A 21,493-nucleotide genomic window follows, 5' to 3' on the forward strand; every position below is an offset into this window, starting at 1 on the left:
CAGTACAGGAACCAGACCTGCAAATAAACAGTGACAATTTGGTTCTCAGAACTAACCCCCAGTTTCTGCCAAAGGTGTTAAACCACTCATTTTAACCAAAGTATTCAGCTACCGACTTTCTTCAAAGAAGCTTAAACACAGACGTTGAGTGCTCTACACACATTGGATGCAAGGAGGGCTTTAATGCACTATCTTGATGAAACTAAAGTTTGGTAAAGGAAACATGTTGGTTGTCTCCTTCACCAAAGCAACCAAGGGCTCTCCAGTGACCAAGGGGACAATCTCAAGATGGATTCCCGACTTGCTATTCTTGGACAGGGATGCACTGCCTGCACACCCAAGAGCCCACTCAACACATGAAAAGGGTGCAACACTGGTGTTCCTCGCAAACGTCCAAATGGATAGCAAAACATTATTGTAGGAAAGTGCTCTTTGTGCATGGTTCCCGCCTAACTTTTTGCCAGATACCTGATGCACTTTGACTGAGTGTGCCCTGGGCCCCTACCAATCAGGTTCCCAGGGCCTGTGTTCTTTCCCTAACCTATACCATTGTTTCCACAATTGGCACCACTCCGTCCTACCTGTAAGTCCCTTGTAAAGGGTACCTCTCGTACCAAAGGCATGGAACCCAGGGAAAAGCCTCTGAGGGCTGCAGCACCCTCCGAGACCTCTCACTACAAACAATCACCACTGGCATTGCAGCCTGTGTGTTGTGGTGCAGCTGAAAATAAAGAAGCTTGTTTCCGGTCCAGGGAAGGCATGGCTTGGCAGTTCAGGCTGGACTGTTCCCATGAGGCACAGGGTCAGACTGATTTGCATATGGCCATGTCTGAACTGGGGTGGCAGAGTGGGCTAAAGAATGGTGATGGATCAATCCCAGATCTTTTGACTGGGTGTGAGTATTTGATTGGTTCTGATGCTCCGTCCATCACCACCACCTTTTGTACCGCTTTGTCCGCCATAAGTTGGCAGGGTATGCTCAGACGTGAGTCCCTTGCTCACTTTGCTACTGGATTCAAGCAAGCCTGGCTGAAGACGGCTGAAATGCCAGAAACCGGTCCTAGGAAGCTTGTTTCCGGTCCAGGGAAGGCATGGCTTGGCAGTTCAGGCTGGACTGTTCCCATGAGGCACAGGGTCAGACTGATTTGCATATGGCCATGTCTGAACTGGGGTGGCAGAGTGGGCTAAAGAATGGTGATGGATCAATCCCAGATCTTTTGACTGGGTGTGAGTATTTGATTGGTTCTGATGCTCCGTCCATCACCACCCCCTTTTGTACCGCTTTGTCCGCCATAAGTTGGCAGGGTATGCTCAGACGTGAGTCCCTTGCTCACTTTGCCACTGGATTCAAGCAAGCCTGGCTGAAGACGGCTGAAATGCCAGAAACCGGTCCTAGGACGCTTGTTTCCGGTCCAGGGAAGGTATGGCTTGGCAGTTCAGGCTGGACTGTTCCCATGAGGCACAGGGTCAGACTGATTTGCATATGGCCATGTCTGAACTGGGGTGGCAGAGTGGGCTAAAGAATGGTGATGGATCAATCCCAGATCTTTTGACTGGGTGTGAGTATTTGTTTGGTTCTGATGCTCCGTCCATCACCACCCCCTTTTGTACCGCTTTGTCCGCCATAAGTTGGCAGGGTATGCTCAGACGTGAGTCCCTTGCTCACTTTGCCACTGGATTCAAGCAAGCCTGGCTGAAGACGGCTGAAATGCCAGAAACCGGTCCTAGGAAGCTTGTTTCCGGTCCAGGGAAGGCATGGCTTGGCAGTTCAGGCTGGACTGTTCCCATAAGGCACAGGGTCAGACTGATTTGCATATGGCCATGTCTGAACTGGGGTGGCAGAGTGGGCTAAAGAATGGTGATGGATCAATCCCAGATCTTTTGACTGGGTGTGAGTATTTGATTGGTTCTGATGCTCCGTCCATCACCACCCCCTTTTGTACCGCTTTGTCCGCCATAAGTTGGCAGGGTATGCTCAGACGTGAGTCCCTTGCTCACTTTGCCACTGGATTCAAGCAAGCCTGGCTGAAGACGGCTGAAATGCCAGAAACCGGTCCTAGGAAGCTTGTTTCCGGTCCAGGGAAGGCATGGCTTGGCAGTTCAGGCTGGACTGTTCCCATGAGGCACAGGGTCAGACTGATTTGCATATGGCCATGTCTGAACTGGGGTGGCAGAGTGGGCTAAAGAATGGTGATGGATCAATCCCAGATCTTTTGACTGGGTGTGAGTATTTGATTGGTTCTGATGCTCCGTCCATCACCACCCCCTTTTGTACCGCTTTGTCCGCCATAAGTTGGCAGGGTATGCTCAGACGTGAGTCCCTTGCTCACTTTGCCACTGGATTCAAGCAAGCCTGGCTGAAGACGGCTGAAATGCCAGAAACCGGTCCTAGGAAGCTTATTTCCGGTCCAGGGAAGACATGGCTTGGCAGTTCGGGCAGGACTGTTCCCATGAGGCACAGGGTCAGACTGATTTGCATATGGCCATGTCTGAACTGGGGTGGCAGAGTGGGCTAAAGAATGGTGATGGATCAATCCCAGATCTTTTGACTGGGTGTGAGTATTTGATTGGTTCTGATGCTCCGTCCATCACCACCCCCTTTTGTACCGAAAATAAAGAGTGGGCATGGCACACATCCCTGTATTGCATGCCTACCCAGCACTGCAAGAGGCCAAGGTAAGTCACTCTTAAGGCAGGGTGTACTGTGCCTCACGTGAGGGCCATCTGCATGAGCAGACAAGCCCTTATAAAATATAAGGCCATTCTTCGATATTATAAGTGCACAGTAAAGCCATACTGAGTACATGGTCTAGAAACTGGTCATTACGAGTTTCCTAGCATCATAATGGCATTTCTGAATCCCGAGATGTTTGGTATCCAAACATCTCAGAATAATAAACCTGCACTGATCCTAATGTCAGATTTATTATCCCATGCACTCAGGGGTCTCTTCTAAAGGGGACCCCTGAACCAAAACAACCACTGGTGGGTTCCTGACTGGTGAACACCAGCCTGCCACCACATGACCGTTTTCTGGACCTGTCAGGTAGGAGCCTTTGATCCCAGGGCCCAGAAACAAAGCCTTTCCTGGGTGGAGGCAGTCACACCTTTCCCAGGTCAGGAAGAGCCATCCGTGGCAGGGGAGCTTCAAAGGCCTTGCCGCCTTTGCAGGCCCCCTTCCTGCCTCACCCCCTTTTCGGTGGTAAGACAGGCGGGAAAAATCAGGACAGCCCAGAAGGTTTGTCCACCTCTGCCAACCCCATCCCTCAGGTGGGAGAGGTGAGGTAAAGCCCACTCTTCTAGGAGGGTGCCACTCGACAGGCACCCTCCAATCAGGGTCAGGGATTGTGCCCAATCCCCTACTTGGGGTGAGCTCACTAAGGGTGTAGTCACCCTAAGGTCAGTAGCCTACTGGCTACTACCCTGCTACCCTGGTAATCCCCCTAAATGCAATATTTAGGGGCACCCCTGAACCAAGCTCAGCAGAATTGAGGGCCCATGGAGACTGGAACTCGAAGACGTCGCAGCAGTGAAGACTCCAGGCCCAACTGACTTGGCCCCAGCCCTAACGGCCTGCCTGCAGCTCCGAGCCCCGCTGCGAAGAAAACAACGGCTCCCAAAAGGATCAGCAACCTCCAAACTTGTTGAGGACTGATCTCCCTACTTCAATAAAGACGTGAGACTCCCAAGGACACACCCTTTCCACAAAAGAAGACCCTGTGAAACCAAGAAACCCTGGTCCAGGACTTCTGCTTCCGCGGTCCACAACCTGTGTCCACAGGGCCCACCGGTCATGAAGTGGTTCCCCAACGGTCCTGACCTCCAAACCATCAAGGGATGTCACCTCCAAGGTCTTGTGTCGACGTCTGCAGGCTCTTCACGACAACCCTCCTCAACCATGACTTTCCCGGTAAGGAGAAACCTGACATCCAAAGACACCCCTGCATCCTCCGGCCATGTGTCCTGGTGACCAGAACCAACGGTGCCCCGACGTCACCTGGCATCTAAACTTCGTCCCCTGGCTGTGACGATCTCCATAGGGTAACATTAGCCGCCTGACGCTGTGTGAGGTGAGCACCCTGCACCCAGCCACCCCTGTGCCGCTGGTGGTGTGGTTTTGATGCTGCCTTGGGTCTTTGTGTACTTACCTTAACTCCTGAAGATTGCCCTCCAAAGCCACTTTACCTTCCTGTGAGCAGCCTCCAACCGATGTCCCCGAGTCCTCATCGACTAGCATTGGCACCCCTGCAAACTGCACCCGGCCGCTGGTGGTGCACCTTGAGTGCAGAATTGAACCTTGAGGAACCTTGGTTCTACCGCCAAAAGGACCACACCAAAAGTTGTTTTACTTACCTGCAATTCCTAACTTCAACTTCGTTTTTCCCGTAGGATTGCATGGTGTAATTTGTTTTCTGAAAAATGTTCTAGGTGTTGACTCTTCCTTGTATTGCAACAAAAGTAACTTAGTGTCTACAACTGAGTTGGCCTGCTCACTGATGTACTGTCGTGCCTAAACTGTGTTATGAGTTTATTCTGCACTAAGTTAGAAAAGTAACTGAAAAGTAATTAGAAAGTAATCTAAAGTAATGACAAGTACTCTAAAGAGTTTACAGCACATTTTCTCTACTGCAAAGTAACTTGTATGCTTCTACATAACCAGTACACACCGTATTTTGAAAAGTATTATTGTTTTGAAAGTATCACTTACCTGCTACTAAATAACTCTTGGTTCTAGTAATAAAAATAACAAAGTAACAACTTTTTATACCAACAATTGGTCTGGATTCAGTCTTTGAGTGTGTGACATTATTTCTTGCCTGAGTGTGTACAACAAATGCTTACCACTACCCTCTAATAAGCCTGACTGCTCAACCACACCACCACAAAAAAGAGTAAGGTATTATCTACTTTAGCCTCTGCTACACCTCTAGGGATTCACTGGGCTCTGTCCACAGTATAACTTACTTTGGTATAGTATATACAGAGTCAGCATCCTACAATTATTGAGTGGACATCCAAATGAACAAGGAAGCACAGGTGGGACAAAAAGTACCTGCAACACCTGTTTTCTAACACGTCCTCATTTCATCCCAACCAACCCATGGGATATCACTACATAATCTAATGTACAGTATGTGAATCTAGAAAAGGATTCATGCTGCAAAATGAAATGGTTACTTGCCAGTAGGGGTAATTTTGCCACTTAGAGTTTTCTGGATTCAAATGTGACCCACCCACCTCCCCCTCCGGAAATGGGAGAGACCGCGAACAGGTGGGTAAGATACAGGAACAAAGAGGAAGCGTACCAGAAAACAAAAACGAAAGATGGCAACTACGCCCAGTAACATCCAGGGAACCGTCTAACGTCATACAGGGGATGGGCATACCACCAAATGGTGGTCGGTGACACCCCCAAAAAAGGGAAAAAAAGACCAGAACAATTCCCGACCGAACCACAAGATGTCAAAATAGTACACAGCATGTGAATCCAGAAAACTCTTCAAGCCGCAAAACTACTCCTACTGGTAAGTAACCATTTCGATATAATATATTATAATGGAGCACAGCTGGTGTATCACACCTTGATGTTCCAGTACTTCTCAAAAATTCTGGGGAGGCTATACTGGTTGCTTGACAGGGAGAGATGCTGAAACAAATGTATAATACGTATTGATAATTCTGATTTGCAAATCTGCTAGATATTTTAAAGTGAACGCAACCATACTGGCCCACTTGGTACCTCGGATCTGCTCATATGAATCTTGAACTGCATCTGTCTTTCTGTAAAATTTCTCATATTCTCAGTATTGAAACAGCTCCAGAACCCTTAAACATTTGCAGTACTGGTATTCATTGTTCCTTCGTTCTCTTTGATGTAGGATCAAGCCTTTGCATTATATTAATATGCAGTTGTGTTGCTGTTCCATCTTTAATAGGAGGCGGAGATTCCAGAAGTACAGGAAGTCAAGAAGAAGGATCCAAAAAAAGTGAAACCACTGGAAAGGAGATCAACTAGAACACGGAAGTGTATAAGTTACCGGTGCGAATTAAGCTTCATAATTAATTTAAATGGCCTTTTCCAGAATATGTCCTGTATAACTAGCCTGAAGAATGTGGTTTCTCAAAGTCACTTTTATGTGTAATTCTCATTTAGAAAGTTAAACATTGAACCAGTGCAATCCCCAGTCAATAAGACACTAAAAAAGCCTAGTTCCTAAATATCACGATCTTCCTAAGAATACATTTCCATATTGCGCTTTAAAGTTCATATGCTCTGAACTTGCCCAAATCAGAACATTCTGTCTTCCCTTGTAGACAGGGCACAGTTAAAAAGTTAAGTTATCCTAAGCTACTGGGATGTACACGCTCTCTAGGTGTATGATATGCATCTAATCTGTCTTTAATGCAGCCTGTTGAACTCTAGCTCCAAGAGCCTTTATCAAAATCACAGGTTGCTTCATCAAGGGATTCATCATGCGTAGCTGACCAGATGATTATTAGTCCCATTTGGGATACAACAAGTGGAGAACAGTCTGTAAGTCAAAAAGCTCTAAAAAGCCAAAATAGGGCCCTTGTCAGTTTTTTGAAGAAAAAGTTGTCTTTCTGTGGGGCAGATCAGAAATTGTAACTGCTACCCTGGAACTGCCTGTCCGATACCTGCCGCAGGCTCTAAAGCTTTTGAGGTCCTTGCTTGAAAAGGTTTGCGAAGTCTGAAAACAGAAAGAGACTTTGTTGTTTTTTTCCAGAGATGCTGGAGCCTTTCAGGGGGACGAATCTGAAATACAATCGGATCCTGAGGGCAGCCCTATCCACTTTTCAACAGTTCCTATTTGCCCATCCTTCTAACAATCCAACAGTGCCCCTCACCCTCGAAATCCTAGATGGGGAAACCCTTTTACCCTTGTGCAGAGTCTGTGTGCCCACCCAGAAATTTGCCCATGGTAATGAGCTGTCCCCACCTCTGTTGTCACTCAAACCAGTTCTAGGGTTAGCTATCCTATCACTGGATTTGGTTCCAGCCTTATCAGGGGTGCAAAAGGAGGGGCCTTACCAGGTGTCAAAAATGTTTTTGTGTGAAAGGGAAGGCCCATTTGAAGTAAATTAGGTTCTTAGTCCAACCACAACTGCTCTTCCTGCCCAGGGACGAAATCACCTTCGCACTCCCAGGCCATTGTCTCTGCTCTGGGAGCAATGTTCACACTTCTTTCACGTCTAATTCCAGTCAAGGACAGGCTGGGTAGTTCCTGGAGTGCCAAAGTCAATTAGCCTCCAGCAGCTTCAAGGGGGGTACTGAAAGTTACATTTACCATGAATTTACAAAAAAAGGCATTACCATTAGATTGGATTTTAGAAATAAAATAAGTCTTTGAATGGAGTCTGTAGCTGGTACAGGTCAAAAGTTAAAGATTTAAGTATATAATCTATACTGTGACTTTTTCCTATTATCCAGGTCACTTTGCAACATTAATTGTGTCTTCAGGTAGGACACTTATTCTCATTCTCAGCTTTTCATCTTTGCATGATCAATATAATTTGTACAGTTAAATTGGGTAATAGCAATACATGGTACTTACAGTGCTTCAAAATGACGAAAACAGTGATTTGAAATGCTACATCAAAACAAGTAATCATTTGTTTCTTGTTGTTTTAAGCACTGAGGAGTGGGAGTCTGGGGAGAAGTCCTAAACCTGGCTTTGAAAGGCTGTGCTGCCCAACCCTTTTAAGTTTGTTGTTTGCTCAACTGTTTTAAGTTTTTCCCCTATTGAACTCTGTGGTCTTGGAGTCCACTAGAGTTATCCCACATTTATACAAAGTAAATATGGCAGCAAAACCTATGCTTTGTTAATCAGGGATGCAACCAAAATGTGCCCCCAGGATTGTCACTAATGACTACTTCCACTTCTTACCATGCTGTAGACTGACCAAATGCTTGCTGGCAGCTAGATATATTTCCGGGATGCAGACCTTCTGCTTGCAACAGTGATGGGGATGCTGCCAACTGGCCCTTCCTTGTAAAAATGGGTACAGTCCTCCATAACTGGGAGAGTCTTGCATTTTTAATATGTTTGGGGGCACCAGTTGCTATATGTTTGATTCTGCAGTATCCTAGCCATATTGATAGGTTACTGCATAATGATTGGTGTTGATTCGGGGCACTACATTAGTCTTCACAAAATGGTTGTTTCCCTGCAAGTTTTCTTTAATACTTAGTGGATTGACAAAGCTTCCGGTCTTTTGTGCTAGCAGAAGTCTTCCTCTGCCCTGATGCAGGTTTATTTTAATGATGGGGTGGAAGCCCCTAACAAACCAATTTCGCTGGAATTTAGACCACATGTCACCTATTCCGGTTTTGTTCTGACCATCAGCGTCAGGACACTCTTTCTGAGTAGCTGAGCGCTTTATAAATGCTCTTTCATTCATTCATCTGTCATATCTTGGTCTGTATTTTCGATGGGTACTTCTAACCTCAGATTCCTCGCCTTAAGAATATCTCTAGGTGCCAGACTGGATCTGGAGATTGTTGTAGCAGTGTCCCCAAGAACTCCTAGGGGGTTGCTTACCATAGTTCCTGTGGGACCCATTTGTTCCTTCACTATGTGTGATCACTCCCAGGTGATGAGCCAATTCAAAGAATAATTTGATATTGCTAAAATGACAATCGTACACTAATCAATTAAATGAATACTGAAGGCCTCTTGTTTTTCTTACATATGAGGTTATTATTCATATAACCCATTGTGCTGGTGCAGCATCAAGTGGAATATGTACAGACAACGCAGTGCTTTGGGAAGGGCAAAATAAATCTACAAAATTGCATAAAAACATTGTGGCAACATCCAAGGTAGGTATCCTTGCTCTAGACAAAGTAAATCCTGGAATTGATTTTATAGGTAATCCTGGTTAGGCACAATCATCAGACTACTTAGGGTGGAATATCTGTGTTTCAACCCAGAAAACGATTTGTTGTGGCTCATCAGGATAGTGTTATATGTCTAAGGCACTTTTATCGCTGTACTACGTTGTTATGAAGATAGGGTTGAAATGTGCTCCTATTCAAGAAATTACATGGAATAAGTATCCTCCATATTAGATGCATAGAATCAATCAAATAGAAGTTCTTCCTCGGGACAGTGGGAATCCATAGTCGCGGTTGAAAGCTCTGTGACGTACTTAGAGCTTTTGACAACCTACACGTCCAGGTGTGGAGGTTGAATGGTGAAAATGAAATGCTTTTGACTGACTTGCAGGCCGAGGTGGTTGATATCATCCCTGTGGTGAAACATCCTTCCACCAGGATTGCCCTATGCTGGAGGGGGGGAGCGGAGGTGGGGGGCGATCAAATTTGTAGTTTGGTGCTTGGCCTGCGACATTTAATTGTAATTAGTAGACAATTGCCAGCTCAAAAGAGGAGCAGGCCTCTTACCAAGAGAAAAAGCAAGGCCCAGCAGATAAAAGCTGCCTGAAGGTTAGTACAGGAAATGAGCACCCAGGAGCCACACAACCCTTTGGAGCCTGGCTAGTGAGAATTTCATGGGAGTATAATGAAGTCAAAGAAGTAATGAGACATTTTCTATGCTTGTCACTATCATGAGCCATCACCATTTCAACTTGGCCAGTACACTTTGGAGCCTTTAGCTTCACCAAGGTAGACATAAAGGTTTTTTCTTTAAGAACTGGAACGTCAGGTTGTGTCCAAATTGCTGCAGTCAGTCCCACGGTTCAAGGACCCTATTAGTCAATCATATATAGAGCTTACTATTCCATCATGGTTTGGTTCTAATTCTAAATCAAGTTCAGAGTTCCTTGTTTGAATATGAATGAGCAGGCAGTGCTTAAGGATCCCTTGAAACATGGTTAGTTGAAAAATCAATCACCATCCTCTGTGACCTCTTTCCTGCATGTTTCAAACATTTTCAGAAGAACAAATAGCCTAGGAGAGATGGGTGTTGTACCATTTGTTCTCAGTACAGTACCAATCATCACTAAAATTCACAACATTCCTTCTACATCACTTGAATGCTTAATCTCCTGCTGCATCAGCTACCCAGGGAGCGTCCTAAACCCAGACTACAACTTGTAGTTCCTTGATTCAGCCCTTGATCTGGCCTTCCACCTGCAAACGCCTGTCAAGAAAACCCCCAGTATAGTTGATTTTATAATGTGAGTTGCTAATTCTAAGCCAAAACCCTATAGCCCTAGGAGACTCTATCAGTGTTAGCTGTGCTGTACAAAAAACATAAAATACATAAAAAACAAATATTAAAGTTCCTTGGCAGTAAGTAGGCCCTGGGCTTCTCCTACCTAGCAGCGAGGGCATGGAACAAGCTGCCCTTTCATCTACGGACCTCCCCACCTTTTCCAGAGTTCCGAAAGTCACTGAAGAGCTGGCTATTTGACTAATCAACCGGACCCTACCAGCCCCTGGATACCCTCATGGGTGGCAAGTAGCGCTGTTCAAATCTACTGATTGATTGGGATTTAACCAGGCAATGACTGGCAAACTCATATAGCAATCCACACAGTCTACTTTACACACAGGATAGGACCCGATAATATGTCTGTGAAACCACTGTTATGGTTCTCTTGTTCCTTGCACCTGTCAAACGATGACACAATGCAGTGGTCAGACCTCACAAAGTGTGACGGACCAAAAACATCAGTGTAGCTAAAACTACAAAACAAATGGAGAGCTCAGAAAGCTGATAATCCTGAAAACATACCAGAACATTTCTAGCTAAACATCACTTTAAAATTGAACAAGCTTGCCAGGCTCTGAATGAAAGAACCATAAACAATGCTCAGACAAGCACAAAGACTCATTGAAAGAGGTAATGCAAGAACTGCACGGAAGCATCAAAGAGTCCCATGAAGCCAAAAGCATCACCGTTGCTTCAAGCCAAAGGAGATTTTCAACATCTACCAGCAGCTGGCTAACCAATTCATCCTTAAAACAGTTTCACGTGCTACCTTCCAATATTGCAAAGACCTCCTGGGTTTTTTGTGTTTTTTTTTTTTAATTAAAAACTTCTTGCATGGCATTACCAGCAACAATTTGCTTACCATCATCACTGTGCCCCTACCTCAACACTCTTGCAGCTCTTTTGATCCAGTGACCCCAGAAAAAAATGTATAGTCTGGCTCAAAAATCAAAGCAACCAGCTTACTTGAGGATGCCTGCTTGAAGCATGCTGTTTCTCCCTATTCTCTAGACCGATATGTCCACAATTAAGGCTTAATTTTTGTATGGAATCATATAAAGTGCTTTAAAACATGCCATCATTCTGTCTCTCTTGAAAAAAAAATTCTAGCTGATACACTGTCTCTGTCCAAATTAACCTGTCTCCGTAGGTTACTGGAAACAGAGGCCCCAAGACAACTCTAAGGGCATTTCACAGCTGACCCACGTACTGCATGAAGAGCCTGAGTTTAGGCCAGCTGTGAGCACTGAAAGTGCCCTGTCATTTATCAGAGTGGAACTATAGAGAATAACACAATCCCATCCCCCACACTTCTTGATCTCTAAACAGCCAAAACAGTATTAACGAGTGGTCATACTAGACTAAAGTGTGGCCCTTTGTGTTGGGTGGGTCATTCATACCTTGACTGAATGGCCCACCCAACAGCTAAGGCTAGCATATTTTCCACAATGTCTGGAAAACGTTTAAAGTTGGGTTAATCTACGCACAGATTGAAGATTGCCATTATCTGTGCTGAGGACTGCAGAATTAGGGCTAGGTATAACAACATGTTTAGGTAAAGAGCAATATATCCTGAAAGCAATATACCACTGCAGTTACTAGTGAACTATTTGGGTTGCTGATACAAGCTGCTAAACATTCAAAGGTCATCCCTGTATTTAATATATCTATACAAGTAACTTCTGAGACATGAACGAGGACTGCTCCCCTCACCCTCTTTTTCTTTTCCTTCCAGTCTCTTCGTACTTTCTCTTCTTCCCAGTTTCTATTAAGCATTTTTTAATGTTTCTGTGATTTGAAATAAGCTTATGATTTAGTAGACAGGGGCTTACTTTGACTAGCATTACATCTGCAGGGTCTGCATCAGTATCTGATTATAGCCCAGCAGAATCTTCATAGAGTTACATTTAATCAAGTGCGTTATGGACCTAGAAGAAAATTCACTGAAAACTTTGTGATAACTACTGGTGTGCGACAAGATTACATGTTGGCCCCATGCTTTTTTTCATTATTCCTGAATGATGTTGAACCATACCTAGGTAGTTTGAATTTAGATTGCCCGAAGCTTGGTAATTCGCGAATATCTGTTTTGTTATATGCAAATGACGCAGTTTTGCTTTCCATGCATAAAATGATTAAGGGCTTCCTTGACTATTGTTTAAAGAAACATTTAACCATTACTGTTTTTAAGACTAAATCCATGATACTAAAACCTAGGATTGAGTTAAAGCACCCTTTTTCAGTGCGCAGTGAGATTTTAGAACAGGTAAACTCTTTTGACTATCTGGAAATTCGGTATAACATTAAACTATCTTGGAAGCAGTAAAGGGAAATAGCGGTTTCAAATTTAAAGCAGGCAGCAGCCACAGTTATTAGATGTAAACAAAGAATAGAGTGGCAGTCATTGAGTTCACTACTACATGTTCATAGAGCAAAGGCAGTTATGGAACTGAAATCTGGGGCTAAACAGATCCCTCCACACTTCAGAAAATTTTGAATAGGTTTCTGAGGGCAATTTGATGCTGTGGCAGGGTACGCCTGTAGCAGCACTATATTTGGAACTGGTCATTAAACCTATTTCTGATATTATTGCCCTAGCTCCAGTAATTTCCTTGGTACGCCTTCCGAGAAATCGACTAGCAGGCATCTATTTGGATGCCATAAGGCAGTATAGTCCAATATCCTGGGATGCCCTGGTGGAACCATGTTCATAGCATCGTAAAGCAACTGGAACTCGATCTCATCCTAGGGTGATTAATGAGGAAACAAAGATTAAGGAGGCTTATTGGCAACATAAAAATCAAATGAAATATGAGCCTATCCAGAGTGGGACACTGTTACAGGGGTTCTTAAAGCATAAATCTGTTATTAACTTTGAATCCTATATGGATGACATATACCCTGAGGTACAGCGCTCATTATCTATAAAGTTCCCGCTGGGGGTCCTCCCATTGAAGGCCTATGTTTTCAAATGGAGCAAAACCAAGAAGATTGATGAAATTTGCAATTGTGCCAGTGGGTAAATTAAAACTACCACCAATTTATGTCATTCTGTTCAAACGTAGTGAGTGTTCGCATGAAGTGTCTTTCGCCCTTATTTTTCACTTAGTGTTTCAATGAGATGATTACCTTAGCTCTCTCTTATAGGACTGATTGCCCTGTGTGAGAAAGTGCCCTCTTTCTGCATGGTTGCCCCCACTTTTTGCTGAATTGCTGATGTGCTTTGACTGAGTGTGCCTTGGGCTCCTGCTAATCAGGTACGCAGGTTCTATGTTCTTTCCCTAAAAACTGCATTAAAGCCTAAAGCCAATTGGCATCTCTGGCCACAGGTCAGCCCCTGGTTAATGGTACCACAGGTACCCAGGGCACTGTGACCAGAAAAGGTACTTATTGTGCCACCCTTAGAGGTCCTGTACCACTACACTCATTCACTGCCGTTGCAGGCTGCGTGTTTTGGTGCAGAACAAATTAAAGAGTCGACATGGCACACATCTCTGTGTGCCATGCCTACAACCCACTGCCCTGGCATAGTTCAGTCTCCCTTCTAGCTGGGTGCACTACACCAGTGGTGAGGGTACAGGTGCATAAGCCCTGTACCCCTACAGTGTCCCAGTCCATTCTTTGACATTGTAAGTGCAGTGCTGCCAATAAGAGTATATGGTGCTGAGAGTTTGTCATTACGAACTCCACAGCACTATAATGGCTACACTGAAAACTGAGAAGTTTGGCATCAAACTGCTCAGCACATTAAACCCACACTGATGCCAGTGTGGGATTTATTGAAAAATGCACACAGAGGGCATCTTAGAGATGACCCCTAAAAACTAAACTACCCCTTGTGTCCAGGCTGAGTGGCTGCTTTCAGCTGCCACCACCAGGCATGTTTCTGGACCCCTGGGTCTAGAGCCTGCTGGTCTCTGGGGCCTGAAACAATGCACATCCTGGGACGAGGTGCCAAGTCTCCTCCCCCATACTAGATTTAGGAGCGTTACAGGTAGGTAAAAGGCAGAGACCAATGGGGCCCTTCCCTGGGTTGGGTACACCCCCTATTATGCCACTCTCCAGTGGGAGGGGGGGCATGTGCCTGGTTGGCTGAGTCCCCCCATCTTCAAGATGGCATGGACTGAGAGTTGTGCTTCACCTCGCCTCCCCCACCTGAGGGGAGAAGTTGGCAGAGGTGGGCACACCTATCTTCCTCACTTGTTTTTCCCGCTGATCCTCCCGCTCAAAGTGGGGATCAGAACCAGTGGGGACCAGTTGCTGAAAGCAGCAATTGGCCTGGGGAAGCTCACAAAGGCGGTAAGCCTTTGAAGCTTCCCCTTCGTGAACCCTGCCCATCCTGGGGGAGGAGGTTTGGCACCTCGTCCCAGGATGTGCATTGTTTCAGGCCCCGGAGACCAGCAGGCTCTCGGCCCAGGGGTCCAAAAACATGTCTGGTGATGGCAGCTGAAAGCAGCAACTGAGATAGGACACTAGAGGTGGGTTCGTTTTCAGGGGGCATCTCTGAGATGCCCTCTGTGTGCATTTTTCATTAAATCCCACACTGGCATCAGTGTGGGTTTAATGTGCTGAGAAGTTTGATACCAAACTTCTCAGTTTTCAGTGTAGCCATTATGGTGCTGTGGAGTTCATAATGACAAATTCCCAGCACCATATACTCTTAATGGCAGCACTGCACTTACAACGTCTAAGAATGGACTTAGACACTGTAGGCCAGGGCAGTGGTTTGTAGGCATGGCACACAGGGATGTGTGCCATCTCATCTCTTCACTGTGTTCTGCACCAAAACACGCAGCCTGCAAAGGCAGTGTGTGAGTGTAGTGGTACAGGACCTCTAAGGGTGGCACAATAAGTGCTGCAGCCCTTAGAGGCCTTCTCTGGTCACAGTGCCCTGGGTACCTGTGGTACCATTTACCAGGGACTGACCTGTGGCCAGAGATGCCAATTGGATTAGTTATGGGGAAAGAACACAGGCCCTGGGAACCTGATTGGCAGGGACTCAGGGCACATCAAGTTAAAAGTGCATCAGTAGTCTGGCAAAAGTGGGGGGGGTTTACTGCAACAGAAACCCACTTTTGTACACAACTTACTTACTTGTAATCGTACTGAAAATCTCAATCAAAGTATATGTACTGTATTCCGAAAAGCATTGCATTATCAGTAACACTACTGTAATCAAATCAAAGTACATTTACCATTGCAATCCAACTTTGATACAATCTGTATATGTACTGCAAAGTACTTATCACTTACCTGTGCCAGGCTTGCTTGGTTCTAGGAAATAAAATAACTAAAAGAATATTTTTATACAAAAGCAATTGGTCTGAAGTTCAGTCTTTGAGTGTGTGAACTCATTTGCTGACTGAGTATGTACAACAAATGCTTAACACTGTCCTCTGATACTGCCTTACTGCTGGACCAAACTACCACAAATAGAGAGTGAGGTGCTATCTAACTTTACCTCTGCTTATCTTTGGGGGTTCCACTGGACTCTGCACACTATACCTCACTTTGGTATATTATATACAGAGCCAGCTTCCTACATCCTGAGATCTGTTATGCAGTTTCTCTGTATATCTGGAGTGCATGGATTATGAGGGGGAAATGGAAAAACAACCCATTTTTTATTTGTACAGCACTGTATTTATCATGTGATGTTTTCAAAATATATTTATGTATTTCTGCTTTTAATTATGTTTGTATGTATTATAATGTATTTTGTGATGGCAAATGCCAAGAGCATTAAATTATAATGATGAAACTTAGCATTTTGAAGGTTTGGGGCATCAACTCTTAAAAGATTAAAACAAACCTATCATGTTCGATGGCGTGTGGCTGTAGATACACATGCTCTGCCTACTCCTGCCATCTATTGTTGGTTTCAGAGTTGTGCAGCTTGTTTCTCTTCGAAGAAGTCTTTCGATTCATGAGGTAGAGTAACTCCTCCTCTCGGTGATATTTTGCATGGGCATCGGCTTCTTTGTAGATAGTTTTCTCTCCGCTGTCTGGTTCGGATGTGTGCGCCTCTCCTCCATGTTCAACTCCGTTCAGTACGAGTCTTCTGTCTTATCCTGTCTTTGACAGTATAGTGTATCTCGGTTGCGCTTTTCCATTCCAGTGCTGCTCGGTAACCATCGTCGGTTCGGACATTGACCAATCGCGCTTCGGGGTGCCACTCATCTTGAGCCTATCCTCCCACTTGCACCATTGGTACGGAAGATGTGTTCCTGATGAAACGGACACCTTTTCAATTTTACCCGCAGTGACGTGCCTAATATCCACACATTGATCAACATTAGGTGTGTAACCTCTGCCTGTCGCCAGATCACCGTGAGGCCAACTGCAACAACTTCAAGATCCAAGAAGAAACTGTGCATCGACTAAAAATGTCTCGCTGTAGTGGGAGCGATTTTCCCGACATCTTTGGTGAGGAGCACGCCCAGGAAGAGCGGGTGAAAGAGGAGCAAGAAGGGGCGTTCCCCCTCGAAGAGATCTCCAGCTCTGATGTGGAGGAAGAACAAGAATATGGCCAGCATGTGAGTACTGTTGTCCCAGATCCTGCTCCAATGAAAAAGAGTTCCAAACACTCGTCCCTTCCACTTCTAGTTGTCGCCGAACTGCCACTGCCCTCAGGCCATGGTTGGATCTGAAAAGAAACTTCGTATGCCCCGCCTTCGGGCCCGGCACTGAAAACTGCCACCAAGGCTAAGCCTATGACATCGAACTCCTTGGATCGAGCTCATTCTTTGGTCTCCGCAAAGCAATAGAGAGCAACGCGGCAGCAGGCTCCATTTCCTTTGGTGTCGGACAAGAAATAATCTAAAGCCTTGATTCCAAAATCAACTGAACCGAAACACTCGGAGCAATCTTCATTCTCCTTGTCCTCAATTCTTGAAAAGATGGGCATTAAACAGAAAAAATCCAAATTTAGGAAGGCACAGGGCGAATTATAGCCTCTCCCACTCTGAAGAGGCAGTTAACATTTAAGGATGTCTTGGACATTCTAGTAACTCCCAAAAAGAGGACAAAGCTACCAGCCCTGCACATCATCGTACACCACCACCACCACCTCCTACAGCATCACCACCTCCACCATCCCTTCCTTCTCCACATCAGGACCCTCTAGATAATGCACCTCCACATTCACCCGTAGGGGATTTAGGAGAATCATTAGGGGACCCTGATCGTTGGGACGTTTATGACACGGACCCCATAACTCCCAATGATCTCTACCTAGCTCGCCCTTCCCCTCTTGAAGATGCTAGTGCTTACCAACAAGTAATTGCTAGGGAAGCTACCTATCTTGAAGTACAACTTCATAGAAATTCTCTAGAATAGGACTTCCTCTTCGACACACTGCCATCCACTCATAAGGATACAGTTTCTGCCTATGCTTCCTGGCATGTTGCACTGCGGGGTCCCTTAGGGGTCATCACTCAGCCCAACCCTCTTCAACATCTACATGGCCCCCCTCGCCTCCATTGTCTGGCAACAAGGCCTCAGCATAGTATCCTCTCCCTCACCAAGGTCCCCACCACCACCAGACTCCACTTCCAGGAAGGAATGCAGGACGTCGCAGCCTGGATGAGCAACAGCTGCCTAAAGCTCAACTCTGAGAAGACAGAAGTCCTGGTCCTCAGAACCACCCCATCTGCATGGAACACCACCTGGTGGCCCACCGTCCTCGGCAGCCCCCCGACCCCCACAAACCACGCCAGAAACCTTGGCATCGTACTCGACTTCTCCCTCTCCATGAACCGACAAGTCTATGCCGTCGCCTCCAGCAGCTTCAACACCCTCCTCAGGACTTTCAAATGGGTTCCACCCCTCCCCCCCCCCCCCGAGTCAAGGAAGACAGTCACCCACACACTCATCACCAGCAGGTTGGTCTACGGAAACGCCCTCTGCGCCGGCATAAACAAGTCTCTACTCCGCAAGCTCCTGACTATACAGAACACCGCCACCAGACTCGTCCTCGGCATTCCTCGACACGAGCACATCAGCCAACAACTACGGAGGCTCCACTTGCTCCCACGCCTACAAATGCCTACACAACACCGGACCCCAATACCACAACGACAGAATCACCCTCCACATACCCAAAAAAATCCTTCATTCAGCCAACCTTGTCCTCGCCGATACCCCACCATTCACAGAGCCAAAGCAGGGGGAAGATCCTTCTCCTACTTTGCGGCCAGGACATGGAAGGAGCTCCTGATTCACATGAGACGTGCCCCCTCCCTGAACACCTACAGGAAGACTCTCAAGTCCTGGCTCTTGAGCTGAACAGAACTGCTGAACCCCCTCCGCCCCAAGTGCCTTGAGACCCTCATGGGTGAGTAGCACAATTGCAATTCCCTGATTGATTGATTTGGACGATAGGTTACTTGCAGGAGCAGAATTCCAGTTTCTTCTCTCATGCGTTGAGGAGTTAAATGAAGAGTGCAAATGAAGAGTGCTGTGACTTTTGGTCTGGATACTGTTTTCTATACAAGGATTTTTTTGGGGGGTGGATCTTCTAAGGGGTATGAGAGGATTTCTGTCATTAACTTGAATCATCTTTATGCCATTAGAGAAAATATTTATGGTTTGTTTGGTAAAGGAATTTAAGATGCATCTTACATCAAGCTTATATGAACTTGGATTTGTGAACTTTGGGAGATAGTTGACTCAGATTGACAAGTTTATTTGTAGATCACGGGTTTTGGTGAGAAGATGAGAATATCTGTGGTCCTGTCAGTTTTTAGACTCATGTACAGGTAAGATGGTTTCCAGGACCTTTTTAATGTTACTCAGTATTTGTGGAGCGGATGTTCACTAGGTAGGTATAGCTTGTTCTCTTGGTTAGTTGACCCATTTTTACATATAATCTGATGCTTTGGATAGTATTTTGTTTTACCTTCAATAGTTTAACAAAATAATGAACAACAGTGTATCTCATAATGAAATTAGTCAGTGGGCGTAGCCTATCTTTACTGGTTTCAGACCGCTCAACCCATGAACAAAAGGAGAGAGAATCTGGGATGCTTGGGTTTTGACTGTGGATTGCGCTTTTTGCTGCAAGTAATTTTCATAAATTTTAATGTTAGGAGGTACCACAAACTAGCACTAGGCAAATATAATTTTTTTCCTTTTGATTTATTAATTTTTTATCATCTTAATCTTAGGGTATGACGTGTGCTTCTGTTAAGTTCTGTTTTGACCTTCAGAGGCAGCTTTGTATTTTTACCAACCTCTACAAATGTTATGCACATCGTTCCTTACCCAATATGGCTGATAATCCCTCTTGAGATTTGGAATGCAGTGTAGAACAGAAAGCACCCTGGACAGTCTAGTCCATTTGTAGCTACATACACAACAGCATTTCAGTTGAGCAATCTGATTCTCAAGTGCAGAATTCGCTTACGGGTAGGTCCAAATTCAACCATTAGGATTTAGACCAAATAAACAGCTTGTAATTTCCCGCCTCCAGGGCCCAGGTGGGTCCATGTGCAAGTCTACCAGAGCTCACACCTCACATGCCAGGTACTGAGTTCAGAGACACCTAAGAAGGTACCATGGTGGGCCGATCAGAAAGCACACTGTTACTGGTGTATATGTTGGCACAGGATGAGGTTAAACCGAGGGATGTTGATGGCAGATCCTCAGAGATATGGAACTTCCACCTTTGCAACCTTCCTATGACAAGGACCTGGAAGAGCCTGATGTCTCTGGGGTGCAGGAAGGGTAAACCGGACTGACACGGTGCCCCTGGAATGTATGGTTTTGCAGCATGGGGTGTCTTCTAGTTTCCCATACTTGTCATATTTCCTGCCACCTAGTGGTGGGAGTCGTAAAGCGCTAATTGTTCTGTTAAACTTTTATTTTTTAGGTCTCGTGCCTAGCGTTGCAGTGCGCAGCGCGAGACATTTAGTAGGTGAAAAACGGGGTTTCAGAGACGGACCTAGGAATCGCACACGCTCGTGCATGTGCTTTTCGTTTTGTGCCACGAGATTGGGCTTTGCGTGTGTGTTTTTAACTAAGATGGCACGCAATAGGCCAAAGGCGGTCGCGTTGCTCCGCCCAGGGCCTATTGGTGTCTATTACGTGTACCAGGCCGTCATGTGGTTTCAATTATTGTGCCCAGGCACGGGCACGATAATTGAAACCACATGTCTCCCTGTGGCGCGCGCAGCACTCGCGGACTTCTTCTGTTTTTGGATCCATTTCACAGGGAAGCAGCTAATCCGGAACCCCTGGCTAACGGACCACAAAGGTGCGCTCTGTTTTGTGAGTGTGTTTTTTAAGCTTGTTAACTGTTGTATTCTCTTTAAAAAAATATAAAATGGGATCCCTATGGGCTAAGCTTTGTTTTTGTTCGTGTCAACTTTCTTTCTGAAGCGCTTTTGTCATTCCAAATTTTGAGTACATCTTTTTTTAATTTAAATTGACCTTTCGTCCTTGGTACACGTGTGAGTTAATCTAAGTTCGGTAAATACATAGCACAGAAATAATAGTCGAAACCTGAGCTCCGTTTTATGGTCAGCGGCGGAAGCACATAGGAACCGATCTGCGCCTGGCAAGTCACCGTCTCTGTAGTGCTCCACTGAGACAGGCTGATCGGGAAGGTGCTCCTCGTGATTTGTGCGCCCCTTTTGTATCCCCTCACTGTCTCCGTTATGACTCCACCCCCAGAGGCCCTGCTGTTCACCTCACGACGGCATTGCTGACTTCAGTCACGCACGTGATCACTGATGTATTATCCTGAAAAAGTTCTTCAAAAGGCAGCTTGTTTTAATTTCAAGCCGTGTACTTAATAACAATCTAGACGCCCCTACGGCTCGGAGGGCAGGCTTTTAATAGGAAAGGATAGGGTAGGGCTGGGCACCACAGGACTGCATCCCTTTCATATTCAGAGTGTAATCACCGCTCCGAGAGGCGGGCCGTCGAGGCACTGTGTGAGACCCCTCGAGTCGCCCCTTTCCTCCCTGTTCCCAGAGGATAGCCCAGTGCCTGAGTACCGCCTCAGCTTTATGAGCTGAATGGAGTGCACGCCCGCTCCCCAAGGGTGGTAAACGTGCGGGTTTTGTAATGGGTGCCCTCGCCGGGTACTAATTTACATACCTTTTCACAAGAATCGATCACCTGCGGGTGACTCTGAAGTTTATGTAACACGTTGGCTATTTAAAGGTTGAAACGCGTGACATCAGGACCGATGGGAAACCATTCCTTTTCATTCTGAGACTCTTCCAGTTTCTTTTCTAAGCGGTTAATAATTTCGATTCGAGAACATTCATACCTGCGGGCACTAAGAG

The 21,493-nt window shown here is 45.7% G+C and overlaps 1 protein-coding gene across 1 annotated transcript in view; it reads left to right on the top strand.

The window, feature by feature from the left end:
* RSF1 (remodeling and spacing factor 1) overlaps nt 1-21,493 on the top strand; it is a 705,323-nt gene that overhangs the window by 530,383 nt on the left and 153,447 nt on the right. The window contains exon 11 of the mRNA XM_085623248.1: nt 5,937-6,040. Within this exon, the coding sequence (XP_085479374.1) occupies nt 5,937-6,040 (104 nt within the window). The remainder of the gene's footprint in view (nt 1-5,936; nt 6,041-21,493) is intronic.

The sequence above is a fragment of the Triturus cristatus genome, chromosome 8 (assembly GCF_964204655.1).
Source record: "Triturus cristatus chromosome 8, aTriCri1.1, whole genome shotgun sequence".
Classification (NCBI taxonomy): domain Eukaryota; kingdom Metazoa; phylum Chordata; class Amphibia; order Caudata; family Salamandridae; genus Triturus; species Triturus cristatus.